The sequence below is a fragment of the Epinephelus lanceolatus genome, chromosome 19 (assembly GCF_041903045.1).
Source record: "Epinephelus lanceolatus isolate andai-2023 chromosome 19, ASM4190304v1, whole genome shotgun sequence".
NCBI lineage: Eukaryota > Metazoa > Chordata > Actinopteri > Perciformes > Serranidae > Epinephelus > Epinephelus lanceolatus.
In genome coordinates, this window is record NC_135752.1 from 1,647,890 (window position 1) to 1,670,886 (window position 22,997).

General features: G+C 41.2%; 1 protein-coding gene and 1 long non-coding RNA gene across 5 annotated transcripts in view; both read left to right on the forward strand.

Annotated features, from left to right (window-relative positions):
- The window catches only part of mapkap1 (MAPK associated protein 1), a 101,793-nt gene that overhangs the window by 65,189 nt on the left and 13,607 nt on the right, over positions 1-22,997 (forward strand). For 2 of the 4 annotated variants that reach the window (XM_078162205.1, XM_033646927.2), the window contains exons 8-10: positions 17,430-17,537; positions 19,849-19,989; positions 20,373-20,510. In XM_078162205.1, coding sequence (XP_078018331.1) covers positions 17,430-17,537; positions 19,849-19,989; positions 20,373-20,510 — 387 coding nt within the window. Of the gene's footprint in view, positions 1-17,429; positions 17,538-19,848; positions 19,990-20,372; positions 20,511-21,700; positions 21,945-22,000; positions 22,133-22,997 lie in introns of those variants that run through there. The other 2 variants (XR_013488151.1, XM_033646928.2) reach the window with 2 other exon arrangements.
- Positions 7-14,686, forward strand: LOC144458770 (uncharacterized). The gene is made up of 2 exons (XR_013488152.1): positions 7-14,141; positions 14,235-14,686. It is a non-coding gene; the product is annotated as an uncharacterized LOC144458770 (long non-coding RNA).

Below are 22,997 nucleotides of genomic sequence, written 5' to 3' on the forward strand. Positions count from 1 at the left end.
GTAATGACACTTGTATCATTTACCACCTTGTCCTTTCATTTGTAGCCATGGAAGTTGTAGACATCAGTGTTTCCCACAGAATAACAATTACAGTCTATGTGTGGCAATAGCTGACAATGGACGGGAGGGTAGGGGGGTGCGCACAGAAGGTGAAATCTCACTTTCACTGTGTGTTGTTCTGCTGCTCCCTCCGTGCCCTCCATTTGCAGAGCAAATAATAACTGAACGGTATATTTATTACTTTTTTGCACCTAATGAATGGTCCAGCTCCAAAAATAGAAAATTTAATGTGGCAGCAGATCTTTTAATTATGGCGGCCTGTCACATATAAAATACATGTGTGGAAAACCCTGGTCATAGTAAATACATCATGTCTTCATACGTCATTTTGGTTGCCTCTCTTCCAGCACATTGGTCAATTGAGTTAGAGTTCTCAATTTCAACCCGAGCCTGAGTATGACGGGTCGGGTCGGTTTGGGCCGACTAATTAAGTTCATTGGGCGGGCTGAGTCGGGCTCGGACAGTAGAGAGAGAGAGAGAGAGAGAGAGAGCGAGAGCAATCAGTTAATCAATTATCAACATTGTCTCTACTTGTAAATATGTAGCTTTTCATCATTTTGTTAATCCATCATCTCCAATTTGCTGTAAGCTGTGCCACAGCCTGGGCCATTTATTAAAGCGTAAATGTTTAATTATCAAAGGTTAAACAGATATTCAGCAGCCTGTGAGGAAGAAAATATGCATGTCTGTTAAGATTATTCCAGATCCATTCATTTTTCAATGTTATGTTGTTGAAGTTTGAAGGTTATAGTTACCGTTTTTAATAAAGTGTTTGAGTTGAAGTTAAAGTATCGTCTGCTGTGTATGTGTAAGGGGGAAGATAATAGGGCTATAATAATTAAGCAAGAAGAATATACGAATTATAAAAATAAAGAGTGCTGAATTCTGTTCTAACGAAAATAATAATAATACTAAAACAAGATATGCTGCTGTGAAGTGTGAGTGAAGTTCGTTCAGTCAGCATTCAGGTGCAGGAAAAGTGTTGAGAGCGGCTCATTAAGTGCAGCGGTACATGATGCGCAATGGTTGCTCTCCCCCAGGCTGACGTTGAAGCCTGCCTGATAATACTATTTTGGGACATGAATGATTGGTTGACTTTAAGTGACTAAAGATACTGTATTTGAGCCAGGGAAGCCAGACTGCTGAGGCGCACAGGGGGAGCATGATTTTTTTTCCCCCTTCCATTTAAAAAAAAAAAAACTCGGGTTCAGTCGGGCTTGGACCCAGCATTGTATGTGATGATGTTGGGCGAGCCGGTTTCGGGCTTCAAGTCCAAGGATTAGTATATGAAAAAAGGCGACAAGGTTGTTTACTGCTGTCTGTGGCAAAATTCTCAGATGGTAACTGAATCAATCAACCCTCCTACCATCTATACACACTAGGGGTGACCCCGAATAGTCGATGATTCGGTGATTCGATTCGGAGAAGTCTGATTCGACTGCCAGTCTCACCATCGAATCGTCGCAAAATGTGGTTATGAAACAAGACTGTACCATTCTGACTATATGGGGGGGCTCACTACTGCTGAACATCTTGATTTGACATAGAATGTATTTGTTTTCTAGTAATTCCTGATATAATGCCTATTTTGATACAAACATCAGCCTAATTTCTGTTAATAAAAAATTGAAAATGACGCATGCGTTTAATCAGTTGGCATAATCATTACTACGCATGAATAAATCACCCAGTTGCTCAATCCAAATAATCTGAGGTGAGTGAGTGCGCTGCAGGACCATCAGAGCAGCATCGAGGCCTACGGTGATTTAAAGTTAAAGTTAAAGTCCCACAGATTGTCACACACCTGAGTGTGTGAAATTTGTTCTCCGCATTTGACCCATCCCCTGAGGGAGCGGTGAGCAGCAACGGTGCCGCGCTCGGGAATCATGTGGTGATGATTTACGGTGGTGGAGTGCATAAACAGGCGCCAGGATTTTGATTGTGGGTGGGCCTCCAGAAAACTGAATGGGCCAGTTAAAATAAGCAAAAAACGGGCTCCCCTTTATCTCGGTTTCAGCGCTTTTCTGCGGCATTGAGGACAGCGACGCCGGTGCACCGGTGTGGCTCCCTTGTGTCGCTGTCCTCAGCTCAGTGCTGAAGCTTGGAGGAGGTCTGTGCTCTCAAATCAAACTTTTTTGAAGGATTCAGGGCTTGACGCTAACTTTTTTCCCAAGGAGCACATGTGCTCCTAAGTTGAAAAAGTAAGGAGCGCACAAAGAACTTCAGGGGCACAATGTAAATTGATCAAATAATGTGTTTTCCGTAATAAACGTGATGCAAATAGACATTTACAAGCCAGGTAAAATCATCAAGTTTTGAAAAAGTATTGCAATTTAATTTTGTCTTTAATGTTATTATCTTATATATATTTTATCTATGCAATATGATTATCTTATATAATGTTATTACTATCCTAAAACATTCTCCAGGTCCTCTGAAACTCTGCAGGACTTATTCCCACCCTGCCCAGCAACGGTACCGTGGCAAACGGTCCCTAACTGTGGGGAGAATGGAGCCTCTTTTCCCGGTCCCTCTTCTCCACCACACGTTGACTTATTCCCACCCAGCCGACAGCCTGGCCGTGGAGAAAGGTCCCTAACTGCATCAATAAGTGATTAACATAGGGGGGATCAAAATAAAATAAATAAATAAGATAAAAATCAACCAGCCACCCTCCTCCCCTGACAGTCCCTTCATAAGTAAAGAACAGTCCCTAAAGTGCGGTGAGGTTTGTGGACCGTTATCTGGCTGCCACAAGAGAGAAATGTGAACGGCTTGTTTCTCCTCTGACACGCTACATACCTGTGTGCCGCCACAGCTCGGTTGTCCAGGTACTACTGGGCAGTCATGACACCAACGAAAGAGGAAATTACTGGACCTGGAGTCGGACTTCTCTGTCGTGGTAAACCGTTATCTTGCTATGATCCTCTGCCGTATTCCTGTCACAACCGCCATGATAATAGGGGCGCCCCAGTGCCCACTCCACTAACTTGACGTGGAAATGAGCGGTAGTCTAGAAAACTGGAGAGTTTTTTTTGTTGTTGTTTGTTTTGGGTTTTTTTGGATGGCGCTCGTGCGCCCTCACATAGATTGCGCCCTGGGCGGTCACCCACATTGCCCAAAGCAAAAACTGTCCCTGCCTCCGCCACACCGACAGTGGGACTTAAGGCCGAGATCCACCGGGCACGTCAGCAGCGCGACACGTCTGCAGCGCGAGTCCCGTAGCAGCTCGCCCCCCTGTTAATCAATTACAGTGACTCCACCGGCAACGGGAGCAGCACGACAACTCTATTTTAGGATGCTCTTCTATTTTTGTCGCGCTACGCTCCCCTATGCGACCCTCCAGCAGATAAAAACTACATGAAATAGTGTGCTAAACGTGCACAATGTGTTTTTAAATGAATAAACCATTATCAGAGGTGATATGTGATGATTTTTTTTCATGCATTTACCCATGTTTATCCGTGACATTGTGTAAATGTCCGTGGCGGACATTTGAAAGCGAGTAGATGACAAACAGTACAGTAAACTTGTAGATAACTCAAATATATGTAATAACTTAGGTGGAAGATGCTTTAACATTTCATGCAGCCTACATGCAGCCTCTCGGCTCGGCTTCTCTACGTGTCGCTTCCGTACGCACTCAGTGGAGCCCATATGAATACGCCGCGACACTACGCTGTGGACCCCGGCCGTTATATTCATTGTGCCGACAGTGGCTTGGAAAACCGCCCATAACCGTGTCACACGGGGAAGAGGGAAGAGGGAAGGCAGCTGGAGTTCCTCCAACATTTGCGGTTAGATTATCATATTTTTTTATTGACAAAAATATAGGCTGCTTCGGCTGATTTTTTTTTATGCGCACATGTGCCCCTAAATATTTTCTACAGTTCACACACACCTATTTTTAGTCGCAAATGCGAGTGAAACGCTCGCACTGTCGAGCCCTGGGATTATTCGTTTACCTGAAGTGTCTTGAAACAAATTTCACCGCTGATTGTTTTCTTGATAGACTCTGATTTTTTTTTATTTGGCTACTTTTTGTCCGACGATTGAGAGCAGTGATGCACGGTCCATGTGGATGAACTTGTATGAACCTGAGTTGATTAATGAAGTAACTTGAAGTCAGAAAGAAGGAAAACTGTTTTACTTTTATTATTATCATCTTATTATCCCAACTGAAGAATTCATTCATTCATTCATTCATCTTCTAACCGCTTCATCCTCTTGAGGGTTGCGGGGGGCTGGAGCCTATCCCAGCTAACATTGGGCGAGAGGCAGGGTTCACCCTGGACAGGTCGCCAGACTATCACAGGGCTGACACAGAGAGACAGACAACCATTCACGCTCACATTCACACCTACGGACAATTTAGAGTTATCAATTAACCTAGTCCCCAATCTGCATGTCTTTGGACTGTGGGAGGAAGCCGGAGTGCCCGGAGAGAACCCACGCTGACACGGGGAGAACACGCAAACTCCGCACAGAAGGGCTTGAACCGGCAACCCTCTTGCTGTGAGGCGACAGTGCTAACCACCACACCACCGTGCCGCCCCAACTGAAGAATTAAATTTGTTTATTTGGGTGTTTTAACTCTTTTCTCTGAAGCGGAAACTGACGCAAATGAGCTCATTAATCAATGAGGGGGAAAACGACATGATTCGACAATTAGTCTGCTAAAGGTAAAATCTGTCAAATCAGATTCAACTATGAAAATTCTTAGTCAGGGACACCCCTAATACACACACACCCACACCCACACAGATGTGTGTACATCCTCACACAGAAACAGAAAAGGGCCTTTGTCTCATTTACATTTAGGTAAGTATTGATCATTTACTGTATTTACTCACAAGAGTCAGATTCATCCTCTTCATGCTCTCATACACACATTCTCTTACCCCCCATGGACAACAGCCTTTGTCCGTGAGGGGGCTGAAATAAGCAGGAGCAGCTCCACACCATTGGAGAGAGGCCAGCTTGGCTTAGCTCATGACTGGAAATTGCTGGTGGATATCGGACAGCAGCTTGTGTTCCCTCCAGAGATCGCCACCACCACCTTAGGCATATGAGCGGAAAAAACCTGCGCTATGCCGAACTAGCTGCTTAAGCTCAACATCGTGGCTGGAAAACAGAAGTCCGCCCAGTGGAGGCTGGGTGCAGAGGGTTTGTGGCAACATCTACCACCAAACTACTGGGGGACCTGGGAATCAGGGGCCAGAGCCAGCGCTCGTCCGTCAAAGATGCATCGGAGGCAGCAGAGAGAAGTAGCTAGTGGCTCTGGCTAAAAAGGAAGGATCCCTGCTGGGCTCCAAATAGCAATAATTAATCATAAATGATAATAAATAATAATGAACAATTGGGCATGGGATGCAAGCTCAGGACTGATCACCCTGTAGCTGGCCGCCTTTGGTGAGGGTGTACACACGTGGACAAAATTGTTGGTACCCTTCTATTAAAGATAGAAAAACCCACAATGGTCACTGAAATAACTTGAAACTGACAAAAGTAATAATAAATAAAAAATTACTGAAAATCACCTAATGAAAATCAGACATTGTTTTAGAATTGTGGTTCAACAGAATAATTTGAAAAAACAAACTAATGAAACTGGCCTGGACAAAAATGATGGTACCCTTGACTTAATATTTTGTTGCACAAACTTTTGAGGCAATCACTACCATCAGGCGATTTTTGTATCTCTCCATGAGACTTCTGCACCTGTCGACAGGTATTTTGGCCCACTCCTCATGAGCAAACTGCTCCAGCTGCTCTCAGGTTTGAAGGGTGCCTTCTCAAGACTGCATGTTTCAGCTCTTTCCACAGATGTTCAATAGGATTTAGATCAGGGCTCATAGAAGACCACTTCAGAATAGTCCATTGTTTTGTTCTCAGCCATTCTTGGGTGTTTTTAGCTGTGTGTTTTGGGTCATTATCCTGTTGAAGGACCTATGACCTGTAACTGAGACCAAGCTTTCTGACACTGGGCAGCACGTTTCGCTCCAGAATGCTTGATAAGTCTTGAGATTTCATTGCACCTTTCACAGATTCAAGACAGCCTGTGCCAGATGCAGCACAGCCCCAGAACATCACTCAGCCTCCTCCATGTTTCACAGTTGGTACCGGTGTCTTTTCTTTGTATGCTTCATTTTTGTATCTTTGAACAAAGAGCTGATGTGACTTGTCAAAAAGCTCCAGTTTTGTCTCTTCTGTCCAAAGCACATTCTCCCAGAAGCTTTGCGACTTGTCAATATGCATTTTGGCAAATTCCAGTCTTGCTTTTTTATGATTTGCTTTCAGCAGTGGTGTCGTCCTTGGTTGTCTCCCATTCAGTCCACTTTGGCTCAAACAGCGATGGATGGTGCGATCTGACACTGATGTACCTTGACCTCGGAGTTCACCTCTAATCTCTTTGGAAGTTATTCTGGGCTCTTTGGTTACCATTCGTATTATCCGTCTCTTCAATTTGTCATCAATTTTCCTCTTGCGGCCACGTCCAGGGAGGTTAGCTACAGTCCTGTGGACCTTAAACCTCAGAATAACATGTGCAACTGTAGTCACAGGAACATCAAGCTGCTTGGAGATGGTCTTATAGCCTTTACCTTTAACATGCTTGTCTATAATTTTCTTTCTAATCTCCTGCAACAACTCTCTCCTTAGCTTTCTGTGGTGCATGTTCAGTGTGGTACACTGAAATGTGGCAAATTGGTCATGTGAACCTGGAATCCCCTGGGTTTAACAGAAGATAAATTTGTGTGTCATCGGCATAACAGTGAAAGGAGACTTTGTGTTGGTGGAAAATGGAGCCCAATGGAAGCATGTACAGAACAAATAAAATGGTCCCTAAAGCCTGATTTATGGTCCTGCGTTAAATCAACGACGTCGCTACGTCGTAGGGTACGTGCCTATGCAGAAGGCTCGCCGTAGTCCCCGGCGTAGCCTGACGTGCACCTCCCCAAAAATGTAACTACACGTTGAGGCGACGCAGAGCCAGCGCAGACCGAGAGGGCTGTGATTGGTTTGCTTGGTAGCAATGCATTTCCGGTTCTGTATTTCCAGATTGCGCCGTCCCCGCCATCTTTAAACATCTTCTGTTGCGATGTGGCTGTTGCAGTATTAAGGCCCATTTATGCTCAGCGTTCAATACGGATACGGATACGGACGGAGCCGTCTGTCCGTGTCCTGCTCCGCGTTCATTTCTCTGTGACCGGAAAAGCCGGAAGCTAAACGAAGAATCAACTAGAGACGACGATAACCATTCAGGAAAGGAACGCAGCCTCCTACCGCTCTGGCGGTGAATTGCACCGCGACGAAATGGAGTGACGGAGAAGTTCGAAGGGTTCACGACGGCGTCATGGCAACAACGTAGGTACGTCGTAGGTACGTCGTAGGTACGCCGCAGGACCATAAGTCAGGCTTAAGAAGGAACCTTGAACTACACCACAAGTGATACGGGCAGATGAGGAGGATAGGCCCCCCAGTCTCAACAGAAAAGACCTGTCCGATAAATAGTAGGCAAACCACTTGAGGGCAGTTCCCTGGATGCCAACCATTTCTTGGAGACGGTTCAATAATATACAATGATCAACCGTGTCAATGGCCGCATTGAGGTCTAATAGTATTAAAATGGCACATTTGCCTCTATCTAAAGACAGCAATAAGTCATTTGACACTTTAAGAAGGGCAGATTCTGTGTGTCGAGCCCTAAAACCTGACTGAAAAGTCCTCATGATGTTGTTGTTAGCTAGATGAGACACAAGCTGAGAGTAGACAGTTTTCTCCAGTACTACGGACAGGAATGGGAGCTTGGAGATGGGATGAAAATTGTTTAATACAGAGGTGTCAAGGTTTGGCTTTTTAATGGGAGGCTGAACAATAGCATGTTTAAAACAGGATGGTACAGTTCCATTTGTGTGACTACTATTGATAATGAGAGAGACTGTGGGACCTACAGTCTCCAACACAGCTTTTAAGAGGAGTGTAGGAACAATGTCCAAGGGGCAGGTTGTGGATTTAGTGGCTGAGATGATATCATAAATGTTGGACAGAGACACAGGCTGAAAGTAAGTAAAGACGGCAGAGCAGGTAGACACCATGGAGGGATCACTGGCAGGTGATGAAATATTTGACTGAATGTGATTAATTTTTGAGGAAAAAAAGTTTACAAATACCTCACAAATGGCTCTGGTCGAGAAAGGACAGTTAGCAACAGTGGGGTTGAGGACTGAACTTATTGAGTGAAACAATGCTTTTAGACTGTGAGAGTTTCTGGAGATGATGTTGATGTCTATTGGGTTGAATAAAATTGAATTGAATTGATGTTCACGGTCACCATGACTCTAGTTCCAGTGACTACAGACACAACTGTTGGCAATCCAGTATCTGAGGGCTTGGAGAGAATAGCAACTTTAGGAAGACCAGTCTACATATCTTTCTTTGTATCAGTGACATTAAAATAGCGTTCCAAGTTGTGCCCATTGACCTCTTGTTTGTCCTAAATACATTCAGGGCTTCAGCTGGATACAAAGCATCTCTTTTTTAGATTTCTTGATTAAAGCAATTTGGTGTCCGCTTCTGAACAACTTTGTGTGGACTTTTTGTTTGTGTGGACTCTCAGAAGCAGTTATGCAAAAGAAATGTGTGGGAAGACTAGAAAGGCTTTACACAAATGCAGGTCCGTTAACCATTTTGATCTTCCTTTTGACACATGTTTTCAGTGAGTTGCATCATTTGAAAGTTTTCCTCCCACAGCAACCCATGCAGTCTGGCATAGCTGTCTGAGGTAAGTTCAGATACGTGACTTTGTTCAGCTGGCTTTAGCTGGAACAGTTTGCCAACAGCTTCGATGCTGATGCCTCCAAAGGGAGAGTCTGGATCTGTTAGGCCTCTAATATGTTGTAGGCAGCATTGAATGTGATAAAGCAGATCTGCCTCAACCATATCCACTTCATCAGTGATGAATAATTTGAGTTTTTTCAGATGTGCTTGCAATATGTTTAGTTTTTCTGTGCATGCTGTCAGATATTGTTTGTTTCTTGGACCACACAAGGCTTAAGGCTGAGTAAAGCACAGTGATGTTGCTAGGTACACATCCTGCATCCCCGATGCATTAAAATCTGAAAAGAAGCACTGAACTCATGGTGATGGCATTTAATTTTTAGTTAGCTTATATTTTAGGGACAATTTATATTTTGCTTCTAGGAGATGCACTGAATTCAGATGAAAAAGAAGAAACTTCAGGTCTTATTTTGATGCAACATAAATCTTTCTGAAGTCTGTGCAAAATCTGTCCAACACATCAGCCTTATCTGCCAGCAGACATCGAAATAGCCCAGCTAGAGTGTGCTGGTTCTGCTATCCCATGTTCTAATATGTACTCTGCCTCTTTTTCCATCCGCTTAGGCTTGCCTTTGGGCAGCCTGTAGGAACGTTGTCTCACAAGCTGAGCATCCCCCACATGTATGTCATTGTCAATCACCCGGCACCCTGTCACCCAGCTCACTGTAGAGGTGGTGCAGGTAATCAGATTTGTTGACTTTACCTGTAAGGATAGGCTCAGGTGGAACATAAAAATCACCTGAAGGCCCAACTCCAACTTTGGCCACTGACATTATCAACTCCAGTGTGACACTGTCTGTTGAAACCATCACCTTTTACCTCAGTGGCTGAGTGAGCAGAATGATAGGGCTTAAATAAGTTCACATGGTATCACTGCACGTTCTTCCTTTCATCTGGAGTGTATACTAAATAATCCCTGTCTAACATATTGTTTTTTATTGTGTAAGGCCCACTTTACCTCAAATGGTGACCGTATAGCAGGTGACAAAGCCAAAACTTCATCCTCTGGCTTATATAGACAGGTTCTGTGTTTTGCGTTCAAAAAGCTCCTTCATTTTTTTCTTTGCATAGCTAAGACATTTGTGAGCAGTAGCACAGGCAATATACAGTAGGCAGAGAAAATCATTTGCATGGTTTGACACATTATCAGGCAGCTCAACATTTTTCAACTCATTACCCAACACAGCCGATGGACCCCGAACTGTGTGTCCAAACATCAGGGCCCGTATTCACAAAGAATCCTAAGACTAAAAGTAGCTCTTAGTGACGTCATTCTAAGAAAAATCTTAGAATTCCTCGAATTCTAAGATTTTTCTTAGAATTTTCCCTCAGTAAGATAAAAGTTATTCACAAAGCATCTTAGGCCTTAAGAGAGCTCCTAAGGTGAAAAACTGTTAAGAGGAGGGAGGAGGACTTTTAAGAAGCCTAAGAGTGTCTTAAACAGAGAAGATGGCGGAAAGACAGAGAGGAAGGAGAGATATTCTCCATATATTGAACGACTTAAAACGATTTAATAAGACGCTACCGGCTCGATCGTGCAGTGATAATGTTTGTGGTTGACCTCATCAGGGATTAACTTACTTTTCCCACCCAGCGTAGTAACGCAATAACGCCCGTTTTGGATTGCAGCACGTACCAGCGCTTCTCACACTCATCGCTTGTGCGTAAAAGGAGAGGGAACGACGCATTGATGTGTCGGGCAATACACTCCCAAGTCTGCCTCTTCCTTGTGCCGTGATCCCGGGACCGAATTTCCCTCTTAAAACTCCCTTGTTCTCCTCCACGAGCTGCGCCAACAGCAGGCACTGCTCTTCTGTCCAGTTCAGCTTTGTCATTCTTTTTTTCTCCATTTCATTCGTTGTTTTGGTCATTCTGCCAAATCAAACCGCTTTTTACAAGGAGGCCAGCAATCACAGTAACTGCTGACAGCTGAGTCTGCGTCCACCATTAATATCAAATAGATTAAGTAGTAAAATTACCAGCATGGCGAGTAAACATAACAATAAGCAAATCAATATGATAATTGGCATGTGAATAAGGTACGTTCAAACATTTTGAAGCTGTGTAACAATTAATTTAATTTTGCTGTTTCATCATCAGGACATAAAATTATTTTCACGATTACACATTTCTTAATACAGTCTAAGTTCTATGATCGGTTGATTTCACTGTCCATTCATTACTAGGAGCGCATTTGTTGTTCTTTTTTTTTTTTTTTTTCCTCCTCCAACCAATCACAGCTTTTAGAAGATTGCGTCATACCTAGCAACGGGGTCACCCACACCTCCTCACTAAGATAAAAGTTTCTGTTCCCTCCTTGCTCAGAGTTGCTCTCAGAAACTTCCTGAATCACTCTTAAGCTAAGATTCCTTGCTAGGAATTTTTAGGCTAAGTTAGGAGCTCTCTGAGAGGACTCTGAGAATCTTTGTGAATACGAGCCCAGGTCAATAGGACAGAAACCTGTGCTCCCCTGTGACACCGACCAAGGCAGGCCCTCTTCCCAACCATGAAAGAGTTCAGTACAATAGGAACGCAACAAAGACTTCAATGTGTGATGAAAATGTTTAAGGGCTCCTTGAGACTCTGGATGGTATGCACTGGACCCCTGATGTTTGAGCCCCAACTGTTTTACCACCTGAGAAAAAGTGTGAGACATGAAATGACTCCCCTGGTCAGTTTACACCACTTTGGGACAGCAAAGGTAGTCATAAAGAAAGTCAGCGCCTTCCATAGAGGTTTGGTTTTAATGGAGGGAAAGGAAAAAGCAGCAGGAGCACATAGTACATCTCTAGGTTCCTATTGACAGTGATGTGTAAAAGTACTAAGGCTCCTCAACCACTGGAATCGGGTACAATGGAGCTGGTCAAATCTGTTGGTCAGGCTTTCCAGTTAACTGACAGGTGTTGCAAGCTTTACAATACATTGCTTCACCCCTTTTCAGACAAAGCCAGAAGAAATGATGAGAAAGTTGTCTTCGCACCAAGATGACTTGAGTTCCTCCAGAGCTAAAGTATAGTCAGGCTTTGCCTCTAGGGCACCAATTATCAAATTATGTTTGTCTTTCTGTTACTGTTTTTGTGGTGTTCACTTTTGCATAGAATTAGACATTTTAATGACAGTGCTTACATCCCCAGGTGCAAATATTCCACCGTAACAAGTTCCCCCCGACACTATTTTGCAATGGTAGTGTCAATTCATCCTGGGCTTAGCAGCCCAAAATGATTGTGTTTTGTTTAAAGAAATACAAACCTCTGATGATGTATGCTTCCAAACCTTTCTCTAGCACTGACAGTGTTGTGGAGATAGAAAAACCTGAATAATATTGGCATAATGGGAATAATATCCCACATGTCCAAATCGGAAAATGCTCAATTTTGGAAATTCGTAATATCCAAACTGAATATGCTGTTGATATGACCTGCATCAAATTAGGAATACTGCATATATGGAATAATAGGTATTTGTGTGCATATAACATTAAACGTAGCCATGGTCAAATAAGGAGATATAAGATGTTTATTACCATTAATAAGACTATAATTGATTATAGCATAATTATAATAATATTAATTAATAAGATGTCTATTTACATTAATTATGATTTATAAGGGTTAATTATAGAATAACCACATTTATTACTGGTTTATAAGACACTGTAAGACCCTATCAGATTAAATTAATAAGGTGTTATTAATAAGGTTAATAATCATCCTTTGCAGCTATTGGATCTAAAGTGGGAACAGTGTCATATAAACATTAATAAATTATTAATATGCTCTCAGGGCTCGAAACTAACAGTGTCCTGATGTCCCGGTGACTATAAAAATTGCTACTGGGACACAAAGATGATGTGTCTGGGACAATTCCAGGACAGAAAAAATAAAAAAAAGTCAAAGCAATATCGAAACGGTTATTTACAACATCATTACGTATGGGTATCTAAACGTTGCTTTTGTCGCTTGAATAATTTCAATAAAAACTTATGAACAGCAAAAATACAGTGGCTTTTGCTGCACTTGATCTGGCTCCACACGCGCGTGCATGCACACACACAGAACTCAATTCGCTGCATGACGGTCACGCTGGGTGCCACTCGCCAGCCATGCTTGCCCCTCCTCATCAGAGCACAGAACCTAACAATGCTGAGATGGTTGAATAAACTGATGCAAGCCCCTCCAGTGCCGCTCCAGTTGGAGTAGGATGCGACACTTGGCTTGGGGACTCTGAAGACGATGTTTCATCTGTTTCTGCCGCTGTGGTAAGTTAGATTGTTAAAGTAGGCTATAGGCTAACATTAGCTTGTTGATTTTTAGCTAGTTCTAGTTCTTTGCGATAGCTAACACTACCAACTCAGCTAATCATATACATGATGGCCTTACAAAGTTATAAGATGTGACTGTGTGTTCTAAATTTTGATGTTTATGATAATGACGGTAACGTTACAGTTAATCAGAAGAGGTGTAACAGTTACTCGGTTCATTCATTCAATAATTAGGCTAGGAACTTTAGCTACAGTGATGAAGGTCATGCTTGAACTAGCAGCCAGTCATGTTTCTAATTTCCTACAGGTAAGCTGAGTATAATGAACACCCAGATAACAGTAGTATGTGTTAGCAGAACCTTAGTGTGTAACTGTGACACTCAGAGACATTGACTTTGACTGCGATTAAAAGAGTGTGTGTGTGTGTGTGTGTGTGTGTGTGTGTGTGTGTCACGGCTTGTGGAGGGTGCCGCTAGAAATAGCTTCGGTAGCTAAGTGCATTGCTAATGACATTCTGTGTGAGTTAAAGTGAGTGAAATGTGTGTGAAGATGGTTGAGATACAAGAGTGACAGTAAATTGTGTGAAGCAGGATGAGCAGAGTGAATGTGTTAGGAGCATCAATGAGCTATGTGTTATATTGGGCAGGCTAATGGATATAGGCTGTGTCATGTTCATGCTACCTCCTGCTGATTTGCTAACGCCATAGCCTGACTTCATTCCTCTCCGTCAGTAAGGCTAAAGGAGCATTTCATACATTTTGGCAATTGAAGTTTGTATCAGGCCCAGTGTGTAAGTGTTTCACTCTTGTGAAACCATTGTGAGAGTAATTCAGTACTAGGCTATGGATTAAAAACAAGGGAAGTTAGATTAAATGTGTTTATGGGTTTAATTCTGAGCCTTCTCTTTCAGAAGGATGGACTGACATTGCAGATGGTGTCAGATGGACTGCAGAAGATGACTCTGGCTCTTGTAGCCATGCAGGTAAACAAAATAAACTCCCTTGAGAGGAATTAATATGCTACAGTGTATGTTTAGCAATCGTGACAGTAAAAGTTTTTTTCTTCTGTATTTCAGACAGTCCCAGGTCAGCATCTGAATCAGTTCCTGGATGAAGTGGGACCTTTTCCCGGAAACACCTTCTCTGGTGTAAAACTCAACAGGAAACAAGTGGATGATGATGACTTCCACAAAGTGAAAGATAAACTAATCAATGGCTTCTGTGACAACCTCACCACGTGGCTTGGCAATCTTGATATGGGTGTCTTGAAGTCCGCTGCCACCATGTTTGGCCTGAAGACATCACTGACCAGGCCACCTTTGGGCTGGCCGATGTTAAGACTTTTGTCACTGACTTTCAGAAAACTGATGGATTACAGGGAGCTTTGTCAATCTAAGTAACAAAACTTTTGAAAAGCCAAATGAACTCAGATCTGTCTTTTTTTTTTAACTCAGCTATTAGGGTTTCCAATCCTTTTTTCCTGTTTTTTACAATAGTGGTTGCATTAAAAAATCAATATGAAAGGAAATATGTCCTTATGTTGTGTTTTTACCACAATTGGTAGGCTGAATTCTCATCATGAGTGAATAAAGCAGCTAACTCTGAATCAATCTGCTCAAATGTTTAAGTTCAAATAACTCATGTTTGTCTTAGTATGCCATTTTGAGGAAATGAGATTCCCATGATCCTTTGCTAAAGAAAATAATAACATACTAGAGTGAAAAGAGCGCATCAGAGTTCTTTAATGTTGAAATAATGATTGATATCTGGATGTTGCAATAGGTGCATAATTAATAGAATTATTAACTTCAGTGAGTGCATAATAAAGAGTTTATGAATGTCAACAAAACACTGTTCCCACTTTAGATCCAGTAGCTGCAAAGATGCATTATGAGCTGTTAATAAATGCACATTAATAATTTATTAACCTTTATACGACACTGTTCCCACTTTAGATACAGTAGCTGCAAAGACGCATTATGAGCTGTTAATAAGTGCATATTAATAATTTATTAACCTTTATACGACACTGTTCCCACTTTAGATCCAGTAGCTGCAAAGATGCATTATGAGCTGTTAATAAGTGCATATTAATAATTTATTAACCTTTATACGACACTGTTCCCACTTTAAATACAGTAGCTGCAAAGATGCATTATGAGCTGTTAATAAGTGCATATTAATAATCTTTATACGACACTGTTCCCACTTTAGATCCAGTAGCTACAAAGATGCATTATGAGCTCTTAATAAGTGCAGTTAATAATTTATTAGCCTTTATACGACACTGTTCCCACTTTAGATCCAGTAGCTGCAAAGATGCATTATGAGCTGTTAATAAGTGCATATTAATAATTTATTAACCTTTATACGACACTGTTCCCACTTTAAATACAGTAGCTGCAAAGATGCATTATGAGCTGTTAATAAGTGCATATTAATAATCTTTATACGACACTGTTCCCACTTTAGATCCAGTAGCTACAAAGATGCATTATGAGCTCTTAATAAGTGCAGTTAATAATTTATTAGCCTTTATACGACACTGTTCCCACTTTAGATCCAGTAGCTGCAAAGATGCATTATGAGCTGTTAATAAGTGCATATTAATAGTTTATTAACCTTTATACGACACTGTTCCCATTTTAGATCCGGTAGCTGCAAAGGATCATTATTTACTATTAATAAGTGCATAATTAAGCATTTATTAACTGTAATATGGTATTTATAGTAACTTCTTATAGTCTCATTAATGTTAATAAACACCTTATTAATTTCATATTATAGGGTCTTATGTTGTCTTATAAATCAGTAATAAATGTGGTTATTGTTATATAATTAACCCTTATAAATTATAATTAATGTAAATAGACATCTTATTAATATTTAGTATAGGTTTATAAACTTACCAAAGTTTCTATTACGTGCTTATAATGCTCCTATAAGCAATTATAACTCAGTCAGTTATGCTGTAATAAACACTGTCTTATTAATGTTTATAAGCATCTTATACCGTCTTATAAGTGCTCATTAACTGTTAATTTGTGCTTATTAAACATTAATTAGCGCTTATTACAGTACCTTAATATAAAATGTTACCCGATTTGTCAATTATAATTAATCAACAATTTCCATAATTATGTATGAATATGCAAATGAAAGACAACAGATCTAACTCTGAAACGGCACTTTACTATTGAGTCAACAAGAACTTACAAACAATGCCAAATCTGCTGTTTACAATGGTTGACTACAACCTTGTGACCAGCAACCAAAGCGTTTTTCCCCCTAGATGTGCGCGCAGCTAGTAATGTTTGTAAACAAGAAAGCCGTCTATTGTGGCAGCACCCATTCTGACATTGAAGCAATTAATAGTCACCTCAGTTTTAATGGACATCTTATTTCCATCTTCTCCTCATAAGGGTGACGGCACCTTTTCTGATATTGTAACACGTAATAGTCAATAGAACATTCCAAATGAATACTAAAGTGTGGAAGTCAGCATATTAGCAGTTGTGGTTCCCTTGTCTTGAAGTCGATGGGCTTTTTGAATGGGCTTTTGGTTAGATGCCTGAATTAAGGTCTGTTAATACAAGCTAAAGACATTTTCACATTTTGTTCTATGATATGAAATACATCTGTAAATACCCCACTGTGACAAGAGTATGTGAATAAAGCAATAGTTAAGAAGCACACCTCACTGTACAGGCCTCACTAAACAGGCCTTACTGATGTCTGTCATTGCATGTTGTTACTGTGTGCTACTGTATATGACATTGTTTATGTTGTTACTGCGGGCTGTATCATATGCTGTTATCTGATAGTGTACAGTGCTGGGAAAAGCAGGCACAAGAAAGTCTTATGTCAAAGTTAAAGTTAAAAAAAAAAGAACAAAAATTTGAATAAACATGTGTACTTCTTTGTACCTACCATTCCTTTTGCTGATCATAACTATTCCTATTAGCTGTGTGGTTAAAACATAGTGACATCACCAAAAAGAAGTCAGAGATGAGAAGTCAACAAATATGAGCTATCAGACAGACAGGTTGGTCAATCCAACAGTCAACTCTGTTTGTCAGTGCCTTATTATTACCAATAGGACTGCTGGCCAAAAACTGAACTGAAAATAAACCCACCATGTAAAACAGAATTATCCATTATGATGAAATTTTACTTCATAAACAAGAATGAGATTTCTTCCACACCTAACTTAAAAACTTTGAAAAAGTTAAGGTGTCTTGCTGCGTTTTCACAGTATCATTCTTCAACAGGACCCATGTACCGTCTGGAGAAGCAAACTGAGCCAAATGTGGCAGTTGACCTGGACTCAACACTGGAGAGCCAGAGCACCCTGGAGTTTTGCCTGGTCAGAGAAAACAGTAAGTAATCCCAGTAGGTCAGTTGACTTCCCTGATAACGACAACTGCCTTATCTTCCCAACGAATGGCTCTGCAGCTGGTAACACTCCGCCAGCTTCACTTCATGTTTTATCTGACAGAGGTTGTATGGTAGCATGCAAAAGTTTGGGCACCCATGGTCAAAATTTCATTTACTGTGAATGGTTAAGTAAGTAGAACATAAACAGATCTCCAAAAGGCATGACGTTAAAGATGAAACATGCTTTTCAACATTTTAAACAAGATTCATTTATTAATTTTGTTTTGTACAATTTTAGAGTGAAAAAAAAGAAAAGGAGCACCATGCAAAAGTTTGGGCAACCCAAGACTTTTGAGCTCTCAGACAACGTTTATCATGCTCAGACCTTAATTAGCTTGTCAGGGCTACGGCTTGTTCACAATCATTAGGAAAAGTCAGGTGATGCAAATTTCAAAGCTGTGAAACTGTGTGCATATATATATATATATATATATATATATTTGGACTTCCCCAACATTGCTAAGTTTCCACAACTCATATTTTGTTGTCCTTAAGAAGTTTTTTCTTTTCACCACATATTTCTCTGCTGTAATAGATTTATTTACATCAAAGATATGCCCCCCTCTTCCTGTGTTTGTTACATGGATAAATGTGCACTTACTATTTGCAACTCATGAAAAATTAGGTGTATTTCTTTTGGTCCAGCACATCTCCCCCAATCTCTTCAGATGTCCCCAAAATAAACACAGCAGAATTGTGCAGCCCTACTCATCAGTGATAGGTCATGTGTTAAATTTGGCACAAACATCCACTTGGACTCAAAAATGAACTAATTAGATTTTGGTGATCAAAGGTCAATGTCTATGTGACCTTGCCTCTGTCTTATTCTCCTGAATGTCGTATCTCAAAACACCTTGAGGGAATTTCTTCAAATTTGGCACAAACATCCACTTTTAGTCAAGAATGAACTGATCAGAATGTGGTGGTCAAAGGTCAAGGCAAGTGTGACCCCATCTGTTACATTCATGTCAACACGGTATCTCAAGAATAGCCTGGTGAAACCATAATAATCTCGCGAGCTCATATTCTATTTCGCTCCACAGATCAGTCTGGCCATGCAATCATAAAGGTGCATTCTGGCATCGGTTAAAGCTTACCGGGCCAATCACAACTGTTTATTACTTTGGGGCGGGTTATTTGAAATCACGTGATCAGAATAGGAGGGACAAGGGGCGGAGTGAATGCATTTCGTAAACAACCAACATGGCCACTGCTTTTGAAACTGCTATGGTAAATGTGTTGAACGAACTGGAATGTACATTTTCTTTAAAAGCAGAGCAAACGGCTGAACTGAAAGCTTTTATTGAAAAAAAGGATGTGTTTGCTGTCCTTCCTACGGGATTTGGTAAAAGTTTAATTTACCAACTGGCTCCGTTGATCGGGAAAAAGATGGGACTCAGTGAAAACCCAGTGGCTATTGTTGTTTCTCCGCTAGTTGCTCTCATGAAGGAGCAGGTTAGGGAAGCGACCAAGCTGGGAATCACAGCCACGCAACTCAGAGTCCACAGTGAGGAGGAAATCAGCAAAGACGGCAACACTCTTTCCCAGACATCATCACAGCTCATCTCCGCTGCAGCTTGCTGGTCTGTTTACAGTGGCGTTGTGCTAGTCTACGCCACACATTTCATTTACTCTGATTGGTTTTCTGTCTTTCGAATTGCGTGAAGGGGCACTTTGAGTGGACAGCAATTGATACCGCCCCTCGGGAATAGAGGAAATGTACAGTCCGTGTCCAGACCCATTCGTGTTTTGCAAATTGGGTCTGGCAATGCCAGGCAATCTCAAGAACACCTTGAGGGAAAGTCTTCAAATTTGGCACAAATGTCCACTTGGACTCAAGAACGAGATTAGGATTTGGTGGTTCAAGGTGAAAGGTCAATGTCGCTGTGACCTCACAAAGTATGTTTTTAGCCAAAACTCAATTATTCATATGCTGATTATGACACAATTTCACATAAATGTGTAATTGAATTGAATGATGAAATTATCACATTTTATATCCAAACGGTCAAAGGTCAACTTCACTGTGACATCATAATGTTATGCAAAAAAAACCTTTTCTGGCCACTGTTCAACACCATTCCTCGGAACAGAAGGGGCGACATTTGGTCCATTAATCTTGGATGTCCACCTTGAAACCTTGCTGTGAAGCATCCATGTTTTTGCAACTTGACAGAATCACAAAGTCATACAACCACGAGGTGGTAATTCTATTTTTTTTTTTTTTTTAATTGATTTCTCTTCTGTCTCAAGGCTCCAGGGGCGAGGAGAGCTCTGAGGAAGACCCTCCCATTGACATCACCACAGTTCAAGACATGTTGAGCAGTCACCACTATAAGTCCTTTAAGATCAGCATGATCCACAAGCTGCGCTTCACCACAGATGTCCAGCTAGGTACATACTGCAGACTGTACTCAAATATGCATAATTTTTCTCCAGCTCCAAAAGTTTGTCCCAAATCCTTTCCTGTTTACCCTTTACACTAATGACTATATCATCCCCTCACCTATCACACACAGTGGAAACAGCTGATAGTGATCACAGTTACAGTAATCAAACGCTTATATGGATCAACAGAATCTTTCCTATACAAATGCTGTTAAAATAATTTGCTTACAGTAATCAAGTTATCTGCTTACAGTGTTCATTTTGGGTCTTTTTATACATGACAGCATATGTAAAATGACAACATACTGTATTCAGGTGCTCTTTTGCTTGTAGTCCAAACAATGGGTGGTTCTCTGTATGGTCATGTGTTCATACAACTGTTTCTTAAGGTATTTCAGGTGAGAAAGTGGAGATTGATCCTGTCACCAGTCAGAAGGCCAGTACTAAGTTCTGGATTCGGCAGAAACCCATCTCTATTGACTCAGACCATCTTTGTGCCTGTGACCTTGTAGAGGAAAGAAGCCCCAGTGAGTGGCCCACAAAAACAGTGTCTCACTTTCCACATCTACACATGAAATTCACAGTAGAAACCACGTTCCTCAATGCTTGTTTACACACATTCACATACACAAACAAATGCTACAATCAAGATTATGTAAAAACACAGAAAACATACATCTACAGGGTTTTTTCAACAAACTCTTTCATGCCTCTGTGCTGGCAATAGCTAAGGCCAAAAATTTAAGGCATTATGTTTTCAAGTTATCTGTCTGTCAGTCCATTCATCCGTTCATCCATTCTCGTTAACACAATGTCTCAGGAACACCTTGAGGGAATATCCTCAAATTTGGCACAAATGTCAACTTGGATTCAAGGATAAACTGATTAGAATTTGGTGGTTGAAGGTGGAAAGTCAAGGTCACTGTGACCTCATGGAACATGTTTAGCCATAACTCAAGACTTAGTACGCTGATTATGACAGAATTTCTCACAAATGTGTAATGAGATAAAATGATGAAGTGATGACATTTTATATCCAAAAGGTCAAAGATCAACTTGTGTAGTGCAATAGCTTTCAGCTGCCTCAAAATAGCAAAGCACCAACAATGCTCCTGACCACACATCATTTTAAGACGTATATGCCCCTGGGCACACAGATGGGCGCAGGCACATTATCTAATTATACATCATGATCACTTGCAATATGCCCGTATTTATTTATTTATTTATTTATTGCCCTGCTCACATGTAGGCATGTTCCTGGCGACTAATTTCCCTGTTGACCAAATGAAAATTTTAATTAAGACTAGTGGACTAGTCAAAAAAAGAGAAAACACTCAGAAAACATTTAGCACAATTTATTAAGTATATGAAGCATTGTCCTAAAAAATATTGTGTGCATTAAAGGGAAATTTCAGTTTATTTCAACCCGTCTCCTATCGCCCTAAATTTGGTTCAAGTGACTAGTGACATACAGATAATAGTTAGCATGTTAGCCGTTAGCCTAGATACAGCCGTAGCGTCAGACCTGTTGAAACTTAATTGAACGGGCATCCTTTCAAGTGCAAAGTTAGTCCACTAAACAAGCTTTTTCTCCACAAAGACCGCCTCATATCGTTAGGATAAATGTCAGAGAACATATAGAAAATGACATGTAAACGTGTTGTCTTGTCTTACCTTACCGGTGTGCTGCCATGTTTGTTGTTTATCCCTCTAGCTCTGCTTTCCAAAGCGTAGCCGAAATATATCTCGCCAGCTCTAGATAAAGCCCAGCTGGATACGTTACTCCAGGTGGAGGTGTCTCGTCCTCGGTCACATCCAGACCTTGAAAATAAGGCTGCAACCGCTCCCATTCCTTGCAACAGAGGCATTCCTCTTCTGTGGGCACTGGGGCACAGCATTCACAGGTACACCACCAATCTCCAGAGCTACGCAGCCTTGCAGCAGCCATTCCTCCTCTCTCGTCCTCTAACGTTACCTGTTGCGCCTTGCTCTCTCCTCCTCCTCCTCTGTTCAGGCGACCATCCGGTTCTGCCTTCCAGCTGTTGCTGCTTGTTCAGGCACGGTATGAGATCGCTGCTTGTTCTCGCAATATTTCGGCAGTGCTTTGGAAAGCAGAGCTAGATGGTAAACAAACATGGCAGCACACCGGTAAGGTAAGACAACACGTTTACATGTCGTTTTCTATATGTTCTCTGACATTTATCCTAACGATATGAGGCAGTCTTTGTGGAAAAAAAGCTTGTTTAGTGGACTAACTTTGCACTTGAAGGTTGCCCGTTCACTTACGTTTTAACAGGTCTGACGCTTTGGCTGTATCTAGGCTAACGGCTAACATGCTAACTATTATTTCTATGTCACTAGTGACTTGAATCAAATTTAGGACGATAAGAGACGGGTTGAAATAAACCGAAATTTCCCTTTAAGAGCCCTTTGAAGCCTATAATCACAATTTTCAACAACCATGTTGGATTCTAAATGCCGCTGAAGTACGAGACACTTTGTGCCATGTGGTAGGAATGTGAACATGACGGCAACTCAGTCAAAAGTTAACCACTAAAATAACATCTAAAATAAATAAATTGCCTCTGAAATGTGGGGCACGTTGAACCTTGCAGATTATCCAACAAAAATGATAGCAACTCACTTTAAAGTTAATAAAACAGCATCTTCATTTTAATTAAATTTGAGCTGAAATGAGAGGCATTTTGCACCATGCAGTATGAATGTTACCCTGCACACTATCTGACAACATTCACTTACAGTTAAGGAATTATATAACATCTCAGAAAAGATGAATTGCTGCTGAATTCATTTTCTTGATCAAAGTAGTGCCAAACTGCGCTGATTTTGCTAGAGGACATTACTCCAATTTCCCACCGTGCTGTGTTAAAACTCCAGTCTACTCGAGCATTACTGCAGGGAGGGGGACCGCTGTCTGACGGCTCTGTAGCACCCACTAGTGGCGGGAGGCTGCATGACAGTTATGTGGTCTTGTATGTAAATAAAAACTA